The sequence below is a fragment of the Pseudorasbora parva genome, chromosome 19, assembly GCF_024679245.1.
Source record: "Pseudorasbora parva isolate DD20220531a chromosome 19, ASM2467924v1, whole genome shotgun sequence".
NCBI classification, from domain to species: domain Eukaryota; kingdom Metazoa; phylum Chordata; class Actinopteri; order Cypriniformes; family Gobionidae; genus Pseudorasbora; species Pseudorasbora parva.
Window position 1 is genome coordinate 21,087,640 of NC_090190.1, and position 11,995 is coordinate 21,099,634.

The window sequence follows — 11,995 nt, forward strand, 5'->3', positions numbered from 1 at the left end:
TGGGAAATCTATGTAGTAAGTATACATTTTTTGCAAGATAAGAAAACATTGTGAACACATTTTTTCTTTTGTAAGGAAACTTGTTTTCCACTTCATAATTCAACAAATATAGGACATAGCTCAAAAGTACAGTTACACATCTTTAGTTACTTCTCTCAAAAGGAGCTTTAGCTTTACAATACCAAAATAAATGCATACATGTCTCTGATTCAGTTCTACATAAGGAGAATTTGCAGCATCAAACATATTGAACTTCATTGGGGTTATAGCTAATGCAGAAATTTATCATTAGTTTCTTTTACTTGAATAGGCTATTTATAGTCAAAGGTGAGGTCAGTTCAATACACAGATTTAACCATTCTTTTTCACCAAACTTCCTTTTAAATTGTATTTCCCAGTTTATTCTTAAATAAGAAAAGGAGTTCTATCAGACAAGATTCAATACAAGTGAGATCTTTCAGTTAACTGAAGTATAGCAGAGATAAGAAATTGTTCCAACTCAGTGGGATAAAGTCTAAATACCCTCTTTTATGTAAAGATAGGACTACAAATCTGACAAACCTGCAAGTATTTGAAGAAAAAAAATCAGTTTGTTCTGTTCTATTATTGTATTATGTCCATTTTAATCCAGAGCCCATATGAGAACTGGCCTGTCCATTATTTTATTTTATTTTATTATTCCATTGTACATTTAGCTCATGTGTTGTCGTGTGCTTATGTTTTTCGTTTCCAAGGCCATTTCTTAAGATTAATATAAAGACAATCCCAAAACTGTATTGTTAATCAGTCTGTCCGAATATTGGTCTGTCAGTGTGGTCTCGTCTAGAAAGTTCTGCCATACAGGTCCTCGGGCCTCATCTTTGGGTGCTGAAGAACCGCCTCACCCGCTACGGATTCATAAAACTGTTACCTGATTAGTTTGCGCGTTTGTCCATCAAATATTTGTGATCTGATTGGTCCTAAAGATTATGTGGGCGGTTCTTGTAACTAGGAAGTCTAGGCAACACACCGGTGTTAGCGTGACTCTTAGCATCACACATCAAATTGTAGTTCTTTAATCTGTTGTCTCTGGGAAATAGTGAAAATGGGTGATGATGAGGAGAAATTCGATGGGATGTTGCTCGCCATGGCGCAGCAGCATGAAGGAGGAGTGCAGGAGGTAACATGTCAACACACATGCAGTTGCATGCTAGCAGCCGAGCTAACTGATGCACGATGACTGGCTCTAACGATATATAAGACATCTGTATGTACATTAGTACCACTGGACTGTTTATTAGTGTTGGCCTGGCAAAACGGCACATTCAATTATATGGGGTATTATAATGTGGAGAATATGGTTTTGTTTTAAAACCTAGTCAGATATATTTTTAGACAGTCTTTAACTGTGCCTATGATGTCAAAAATGCTGTCTAGTTAGACAGCTGACTAGTTTTGAAACAACCATATCAATAAGAACTGAACATGTTCATTTGGTATATGTCTTGTAATAATACTTCAGATTTTTCATGTTTACAGTTCTCATTGATATACAATGTAAGATTGAATAAAAATTTAACCAAGCCATAAACCTGTTTTCTATATGCCATGCCATTCCAGTTAACATTTGTGTTTTGTTATACCTTCCTAATTGAGTATCACTTTTGTTCTCATTTCTTCATTATTATTGTTGACAGCTGGTGAACACATTCTTCAGTTTTCTGAGGAGAAAAACAGATTTCTTCACGGGAGGAGAGTCTGGAGCCCCAGAGAAGGTTTTCATTTTGATTTGATTGACTGTCAGTTCTACTAACTAAGATTTAATTTCATATAATAATAAAGTATTGTTTTCTTTATTTGTATTTGTGAATCATTAAAGGTTTGTCTTTTTGATTCATAAAGACTGCATGTAACAGAAGACTTTGTAGGTCAAACGAAAGTTAGCATCACACTGGTTCCCTCAACAAAAACCCAATATGATTTTCCCATAGGCTTTTGGATTATCACAACAGCAAAAAAGCTCTGTGATCAACAGAAGTTTATGTTCAAGACAACAAGATAATTATCACAGATAAACAATTTTTATGAATTTTGAAGCCTAAATGCAGTTGCCAGAAGTAAAAAGGGGCTAGAGGTAGGCTATAAACAAACTACACCACGGTCCCACAAGTTCAACGGCACCATCGCTAAGCTTCTGACAATTCTTTCAGTTTTTATCTAAAAACATTTCCCCAGAATGTTTGAGTTAGAATAGTTTATATGAGCATAATGAGGCAGCCTCTGTAGTCCCATTTTGCCATTTGTTAGCAATAGTCTTTTTTTAAATTGTAGAATGTCATAGAAGAATAATGTCTGATCACCACAGACCTTATTTAAGCTATCAAAAAGCCATTGATTTGGGGATAATGGAACTGGTGCTAACTCGCTATACCAACTCGTTTCTGCGTTTTGGTCAAGCCTGCAGTATCCCTACTAGGGATGGCTCGATACCACAATTTTGGCTTCGGTACGGTACCACAATCTAATACCGAAGTACCGATTTTATTATTGAATGTACCTTTATTCTACATAAAAATGTGTGAGCATTTCCCAACTGATTATTGATCTGCTTTCTTTTCATTTGTCCTATAGCTGGTTAAAGAGGTGTTTGCTCATCACAATCAGCTCGCCCTGAAAGTTCAGAAAGACAAACAGTCCAGAGAAGAGAAAGAGAAGAAAGAGAAGGCTGACCGAGCTTCCAAACTGAAGGAAGAGGAGAAAAAGAGGAAGCAGGATGTAGAGGAGCCTAGAATCAAAGAACTCACTGATGAGGAGGCCGAGAGACTCCAGTCACAATTAAATCAAGTATGAGCATTTTTAAACCATTAAATTCATTTTTAACTGTTTATGTACTAAATTATTTAATACTGTTTATGTATTACCTTACCTGTATAAACTAAATACTTTTACACCTTAAAGGGATAGTTCACCCAAAAATAAAAATTGTCATCATTTACTCCCAATTTTGTTAATCTTTGAAAACAAAAAAATATTTTTTTTAACTAAACCTGTTTTTGAAGATTTGTGGGTTTGGAATAGCATGAGGGTAAATAAATAAGAGTTTAATTTTTCATTTTTTGGGGGTGAATTATCCCGTTATCACCATGTAAGGAATAAGCATCAAATGTAATTCGTGAGCTTTCACCATTCTTCTCAGACAAAACAAGAGGAAAAGAAAAATTCTGGAGTAGCTGAGAAAACAGATGTCGGTACATCAGAAAAAGCAAAAGACATAAAAGGGGTAACTGAGGTTTAAATCATTTTTAAATATACTAGTGAAAACTGAATAGTTGATTTAGTTTTGAGCAGCTCTATATGTCTCATGCTCACTTTTGTGTGTATGTCAGTCGGACTCAGAAGGAGAGGAAGATGAAAAGGACAAGGACAAGATAAAGCCCAATGCTGGAAATGGAGCAGACCTTTCAAACTACCGGTGGACTCAGACCCTGTCTGAAGTGGACGTGAGTCGTATTGTTTCTTTATTTACTATTGGAACAGAGAGTTAGTTAGACTGCACATAGGATTACACAGCCATGTTTATAATAAGTAATGCACTGAAATAATTTTTAGCCAAAACGGAAATTAAAGTTTTCATTTGTGTTGTTGTTATTATTAGTAGTAGACATGCATTATACTGTAAAATAGTACATAGTACTATGCAATAGTAATATATTTCTGTTATTTTCATGGGTTGCTGTGAAGATCTTGAGTTTCTGTGTATATATATGATACTAGTTTTTCTCAAATAAACAATAAAATGCTCATGAAGTGCACATCTGCACAATTCATTAATTTCAAACAGAAACAGACAGAAAATGTAGGATTCATATTCAGATTTAATATTAATAAGGTTTAATATTCACAGACATTAGTTAACACGCAATATGATTTGTGTACTGACCTACTTTTGATCTTATTAATCCAAAAAATTTACAAAATTCTGTGACATTCCACATTTTTTTACTGGTTCCGTCCGTGTTTTCAATTACACACAATACAAGCATTATTTAATCGCCGCAAATGAGACGAGTGAGTGAAATATAATTTTTAAAATAATCATTTTTACATATGCAATTTAGAATCCACTATCGGTTGACCTCTAAAATAGACATCTTTGACTGAGCGCTTACACATACAGTATACACACAGTATACGAAAACAGGCATCTATCTTCGGATCCTGTCTTTTTGCTTGAATATATAAAATGTTTTGAATATATATAAATGTATAAAATATATTAAGAGGTTTTTTTGCATAACAGTCTGCTATCTGTATACTATTCCTTGCCTTCCCTCGCCTCCCTTTTTATAACTCCGGGTCCCCTCAGTGGGTGTGCACCCCCCAGTTTGGGAACCACTGCACTAAATAATATCACTGTTTCTGTCAAAGATTTTGACCCTCCAAAACTATTTAATTTTGTGTAATTTTTGCCACATATACAGTACATTTCAAAAATTTTATGGTTAAATAACATATTCATGTCATGTATGTGCATAACACATTCATATTTAATCAAAATTAAAAAGATTTAAAAAAAAATTGGTTGAAGGAAAGCTTTTGCTTTGTAACAAATTTCATGATAATCAAGGTAATGGGAACTGTGGGGATTTTTTTTTTGGGGGGGGGGGGGGGGGAACGAATATAAAACTAATTTAATTAAAAAAAAACCCATATCTCAACTGTCAAATCCTCCTACAGCTGGTTGTGCCTTTCGACGTGAACTTCCGTCTGAAAGGGAAGGATGTGGTGGTGGACATACAGCGGCGTTCCCTGAAAGTGGGGTTGAAGGGTCATCCACCTGTGATTGACGGACAGATGTTCAATGAGGTGAAAGTGGAGGAGAGCTCCTGGCTTATAGAGGATGGGAAAGTGGTCACGATCCATTTTGAGAAGGTATGGATGAGAAAATGCATAGATGGCATTTGTTTGAGCTTGTGATTTGCCCCAGATTAGAGGTCTTCACGGGTCCAAAAATTCGCACCCGAACCCGAAGAGACCCGCAATGTTCAACACAGATCCGACCCGGACCCGTCTATTATTTCAAAAACTGGACCCGACCCGTGCAGATCCGAAAAATGCCAAAAATATATTACCCGGAACCGACATGGACCCGTCTATTATTTGATAGCTGGAACCGAACCCGCCGGGAAGACAGACGCGACTGGACCCGATTGTCTCATATTACACAATATACTGCTGTTAACAAGTTAATGAACAAGCTGCGAAAAATAACTTTGTCTCAGTCAGCCTACCTAACGATATATAGCCGTTGTTTCCCTTCCTTGTACCTTGATTGTGATGTATTACAATATTCCTCATTAATTGTTCCAAGCATGCTTAATTCACTCATTTCAGCTGTAAAAGTCAATTTTATTTCACAGTGACGGATTTATGAGTTAATTCGCATAATAACTTTGACTGTTTGCCCTTTTGAACTAATAACTATTGCTCGTTTAGTGCCATGGCCGCTTGCGTTACCATTATTTATTTGCCATAATCTCTCTGAGCCAAGTCTGACTAGCAGAACTTTAAGATTAAACAAGACAGTTCATTCATATTATTTTTAAAGTCATTACAGTCACTGCGGAAGCTCGGGTTGCCATAGAAACATGACACGCGCTTGAGACTGCACTCGCGCGTCAGCTGGAGCAACCTGAAATATGAGCCTTTTTTAACGCAATTTGAGCATCACAGAAAACATTTATGTGACAGATCACCTGAGGTCTTGTTGCTGATTTGAAATATATTCTTGAGTACATTATTACCGCGCGCATGCATTAAATCTGCCCGCTTTCTAAACGACTGAGAGCACGCGCGAGAGAGAGAGAGAGAGAGAGAGAGAGCGCGCGCGAGAGAGAGAGAGAGAGAGAGAGAGCGCTTGTGTTGTTGTTGTTGTTGTGTATTTCTAAACCTCATTTCCCGACTCACACTTTTCTTATCCTAATTTAGCAATTTGTAAGTTACACAAAACACACAAGCCGCGCTGACTCTCACGGCCAGGTGTTCTCCGAGTCCGATTGGCGTATTACATAGGCTACAACATTAACAGACCCGGGAACCGAAGTAATAGATTAGGACCCGACCCGGACCCGGCTGACCATTTAAAAAATAGACCCGAACCCGTACGGGTCCCGGGTCGGATCCCGGGTCCACGGGTCTCGGGTGCCCCGTGAAGACCTCTACCCCAGATGACTAATGATGCACGTTTATTCCAGATAAACAAAATGGAGTGGTGGAACAGGTTTGTGACCACAGACCCTGAAATCAACACCAAGAAAATTTGCCCAGAGAATTCCAAGGTAAGCAATCTTTTTGATCAAGAGTTGATTTCAAACTGCATGTTCAAGCTTGAAAAAACGTTTGGATCATTATGTAGTCTAATAAATATTAAATCAGTATTAGACAAAATGATAAATTGTGCCCTTTCATCTCATGCTGTGTTTTTAAATGGAATCTGCTCAGCTGTCAGATTTGGACGGTGAGACGCGCAGTATGGTGGAGAAGATGATGTATGACCAGAGACAGAAGTCCATGGGGCTGCCCACCTCTGAAGAGCAGAAGAAGCAGGATATCCTGAAGAAGTAAGAATATAAAGTTGTGTTGCAACCAGAAAAAACATAAAACTGTAATTGAAATGTCATCATAGAGAAACCCTCATGTCTTTAAAGGGTACATAACACAGTTTCTGATCACAACAGCGATGACACCATAGATTATTCTGCTACATGAAAGATAATGATGCAAGTAAATAAACAGACTAAACAGTTAAAGGGGGGGTGAAACACTTAGTTTCAGTCAGTGTCATGTCAATCTTGAGTACCTATAGAGTAGCATTGCATCCTGCATATCTCCGAAAAGTCTTTATTTTTTTTTATAATTATATAAGAAAGATGCGCTGTTCTGAGTCTTTCCGAAAAAAGCCGAGCGGGTGGGGGCGTATCGTGTGAGCGGAGCTAAATAATGACGTGTGCTCGCTGCTGCTATTGTGTTGAGTCGAGTGCGTCGTAAAGCTGTGTCATCCCTAACAGCGGGAAAAAAACTTTATTCAAAATAAAAAATATGGCTTTTAATCAGATACAGCCATACATCTATGATCCGGAATCAGACCCAGAGGCTGCAGTTGAACAGGAGCAGCAGCAAAAACGACTAGAGCAGGACGTCTCTATGTGGTACAAGTTATACACTAACTATATAATATGCTTAGCGGCTTGTGTTATTTACATATTTATACTTGAATTATATCGTCGTATTTTTGTCTTTGAAGGTGTACATGTGGGAAGTGCAGTTGTGCACGTGTGTTTACGCGTGGTTTGTGTAGACAGTAAGCGGACTGGTTTTGCACGGCAGGTTAAGTTAGTGTTTACATAGAAAGACACGGAATAGTAGCGCATTTGAATGAAGAAGCGTGCTTATTTAGTTCAACATATTTCCCCCCTCTTTGTGTATTGTTGTTTGGAGTGCTTTTACAATATACAAACATAAAGTTACACATATAGTGCCCAGCTAAACAAATGTACACGCACTACACATCGCATGCTCCATTGATCAATTAACTATACGTGATCATGTTTGGGCTACTTGATGGGCATAGGCAAAAACACAGACATTTGAAGCAGTCTCACTCACCGCCTGCGGTTCTAACGTTGGGACCTTTATCGTTGGGACTGCTCCATCCTTCAGCATTAGGCGATCGGGAAAATCCGGCGTCGAGCTGGGCCTTGTTTATGAAACAGTCGGCACCGAAATGCAGCGAACAGATATAAACATTCGCGCAACTCAGTTGCTGATCCGGAAAAGCAAATTACATCCACTGTTGCCTTAACGCGGGGTTTTTGGGGAATCTGTGCAGGACTGTCTTGGTCTGGCAACCAAAAACGCACTTTTTTGGTGACATTGTTATGTGCACATCACCTGTCCAGCATCCTACAAGCCAGCGCTTTGATGGGCGTAGCCTGTTACTTTCGCTCTCTCCCTCTCTCTCTCTCACGCGCTTCCGGTAGAATTGTCCGTAAGGCCCATACAAGGAAATTCCGCCTCATCAAATGATCTCAAAAAACTTGCCGAAACTTATGACTAACCGGAAGTAGTATTTTTGACAAAGAAATACTCCCATCAAACGTCCACCTTAACTTTTGAAACTTTGTCTATGTTTAGTATGGGATTCCAAGTCTTTAACAGTGTAAAAAGATCAGTATGCATGAAACAGCATTTCACCCCCGCTTTAATAAAGTAAGTTAATAAACAGAAGTAATTGCTTTACTTCTTAATTTTTTTTATTACTAGTTGTATTTTGCACGTCGATAGTTCTTTCGGTTTTAGACAAATTCGTTAATGTCTCGCAGTCTTGCTGTTTGTTTGTTTTTTGAACAGTTAAAATTTGGGCTAAAACTGTGTTGTAACGTAAACGTTTCTGAAAATGTATAGAGTAAAATATTACTAAAAATTGATTAGTAGTGCCTTACACTACTGCGTTACAGCAAAAAGTAATATGTTACTGTAATGCATTACTTTTGTAACGCGTTATTCCCAACACTGGTCATTTGTTTAGAGACTGTAGTGCTCTTAAATGTTTTGAAAATATCCTAGATCTTTTAAATGGTCTTCCGTGTTTCTCCGTCATATTGGCAGTTTGTTTTTTATATAGGGTTAGATTTTTAAAATGCTTTAAGGTGCCCTCAACTCTTTTTTTTTTCTCTCCGTGGTCATATTTTAAATATTTATGCTTCTGTAATGAGTTTGTTTCAGGTCTGTGTTTTATTGGTTGTCTCCCCACAGCATCATTTTGTGGGATTTTTCAAACCTGTATTAACTCTAGTGTGGAATGTTTCTATAGTATTCACTCATCATGAGAGTAAAATAGGGCATTCGAGTCAATCTACTGCAGTATTTCCTCTCTCAATCAGTTTAAAATATGGTTAACACCTGGTCGTGTATAGAAAAAAAAATACCGTCATATACCGCAAAACCGATATAATTTAGAAAAATACCGTTATATAACTTTTTGGTCTTACCGCCCAGCACTAGTTCATATCTCAGATGAGTCTTTAGTTTTATCATATTTATAAAAGACAGATACGCTGTACAAATTCTTTTTGAAAACAGCAAAACTTGTGGAGGCATGCAGTGGCCAGAGTTAAAGAGACAGAAACAATATATCATCATATTATCCCTAAATAACTTTTGATTCACTATATGTTTGTTGTTTACGTCCCGCATGCCAACAAAACACAGACATTTGATGCAGTTTCATTCACTGCCTTCGGTTTCAAGTCATGACCGGGAACAAACAAACACTATGCAGAACTCCATTGCTGCTCTGGAGAAAAAAAACTGCATCCACTGTTTCCTTAATGCTGGGTTATTTGGGAATCTGTACATGGTTATCTTTCCCTTACAACCAAAAACACACTTCAGGGCTCCAGACTGACTAAAACTGTGACTAAGTCAGATCAATTTGTGAGTGATATTTTTGCTGTGATCGCCACTGGTGACCATGTACGTCATGGTTAAAAATGTGACTTTTTACCGGCATATTCTGTGGGTAGCCCTTTACGTCTTTTGTTATGTGTTGACGTAGTAAAATGAGACGATGCGCAGCAAAGTTCCAGTGGAAAAAAAACAGCTCACCGTGTCTGGGGACAAAATACTTGCAGAAAGGGATGTCAAAATGGAAAATATCTGGCTTTTTCAAAGCTCTCATCTTTATAGAGCAACAACGCTGATGGCTGTCTAGCATGAGAGAGTTCGAAAGCGACGGACACATGTCAATGAATGAACACCCAAATACTGTCAGGGTGTACTCACACTAGGCATGTACCCCATTCTCTACTCCCCCACTGGCCTACACTCACATTGCACTTAACGTACCGGGCTGGTGCACGCTTTCGCCATTCACAATACAGCTTTTTGTTTTGAAGAAGACCAGAAGAAAAGTGCTTTCGTAATAGACTGTCTAATAGATTGATGCCACGTAGCGATTTTTACTTGACTACACTGCACTTACCAGAAGAATATTACAGAGGCAGCTGATATTGATGAATGAATATGCAGCTTTACTCGCAAACTACAATTCATGATCATCAATAAGGTGATAACCTGGACCATTATTAACCTAATTATACTTGATTTAATCAAAAATTGTTTGCCGTTATAATGATGACAGTAGCGCACAGCTGTTCCTTTCTCTGGCACGGTTGGCGCTCACACTGTATGTAAACCACACTCGAGCCCAACCGAACCACGCTCTGGCCCACCTCTTCCAATCGGGCCAGGGCCGGCCAAATGAACCGCACCAGGGGTACAGTAAGGCAGTGTCTATTTCGTGCACACAAAGTGGTTAGCCACTACAGATAAGCATGTCAGCTGTGTGAACGCAAACTAATCATTAACAAATCTTGGTTTTAATAGATAATGATATGGAATCTTTTTCTCAATATATTTTAACCGTTGCTGTTTTCTGTTATTGCCTGAACTTCATTATTTGTAGCGCAGCCATCCATAATTACAAGAAGATTTGTACTTAACTGTAACCTTTAATGTCACTTTTAACTTGTTTGCTAATTTTAGTAAACCATTAACAAACTATTAACTTGTTGGCGCCCTTTAATGTGGCGTGACAGATTGCTTAATCAGCATTTCAACATTGGAAAGAGCTTGTATAAAACAGCTTAAGAACAATCATGTCACGTAACGTCAAATTTACCTCAGAAAAGCCATTCAACGCTCATAAACTTTACTAGCTAGAAAATTAACTATAAAAAGGGCATTTTGCTAAATATATGCACTATCACATAATCCTTATAGGTTTACTTTAACTGTTGTCTTCATGAGAAATAATGGAAGTAGCTAAAAATGAAATTAAACACCGGCCATATATTTGCACGTAAAAAAATTATATTTTGGCGCCTATCTTTTTCCCTTATAGGAGCCAATGGCTCCTTAATTATTATTATTTTTTTATGTCTGGAGCCCAGCACTTCTTAAAGGAACACACTGACTTTGGGGACTTTAGCTTATTCATCGTATCCCCCAGAGTTAGATAAGTCCAAACATACCATTCTCATCTCCATGCGTGCCATAACTCTGTCTGACGCACCCAAAGCTAGCCTAGCTTAGCACAGAGACTGGAGGTCAATGGCTCCACCTAGCCTACTGCTCAATAAGTGGCAAAATAACGGCAACATTTTCCTAGTCAGGTTGTAAATGTCATGTGCCTCCCAAAATGTTTTAACTTGTATAAAAAAAAATGTTTTTGGTTAAATACATTTGACCTTGAAATAAAATGTCATAATACACTATAAGAAGTTTTGTCAGTAAGAATAATTTTCCAGCAGAGTGACTCTAAAAACATTAAGGTCTCTGTTCAAAAAAATAAAATTGTTTCAATTTAATTATGTTCTTTTAAACATTGCTCATCATAGAATCTAAGCAGCATAGCTCTTTTGATGTTTTCTGAAGTATGTGACCCTGACGACTGAAGTAATTGCTTAAAATGTAGCTTTACCTACACATGAAAAAAAAAATTACACTTTAAAATGTATTCAAATATAAAACAGTTAGTAATAGTTATTTAATGTGTAAATGGAACCTTTTTAATCTTACCGAACTCAAACCTTTTGAATGGTCCTGTACATAAATCCGTTCTGTCTGTTTAAAACTGAAACTTGCTCTTCTGAATTCATGAATGTTCTTCCATGTGTCTGTGTCTGCAGGTTCATGGCTCAGCATCCTGAGATGGACTTCTCTAAAGCCAAGTTCAGCTGAGAGCCGTTTGTGCTGCATGAACAAACCTCTGAATGATCATCACTGTACATGTGACCCAAGGTTACCCTCCTGTTCTGCTCACCCGTTCAGTTAGACGAGTTTGTTTTGGGTTTACGCGTGTTCAACTAACAATTTCATTGATGTGAATGTGATGATGATACACCATGTCCAGCTTTGTCTTTTTGTTTTTATAAATAAATCATTTCAAACCTTA

General features: G+C 37.7%; 1 protein-coding gene across 1 annotated transcript; it reads left to right on the top strand.

Annotated features, from left to right (window-relative positions):
* The first annotated feature begins 962 nt into the window (after nt 1-962).
* On the top strand, nt 963-11,995 carry nudc (nudC nuclear distribution protein). Its single transcript, XM_067426280.1, has 9 exons — nt 963-1,159; nt 1,677-1,754; nt 2,611-2,823; nt 3,176-3,259; nt 3,366-3,479; nt 4,717-4,911; nt 6,234-6,317; nt 6,481-6,599; nt 11,730-11,995. The coding sequence occupies exons 1-9, from the start codon at nt 1,085-1,087 to the stop codon at nt 11,779-11,781; spliced, it is 1,014 nt and encodes a 337-aa protein (XP_067282381.1). The 5' UTR covers nt 963-1,084; the 3' UTR covers nt 11,782-11,995.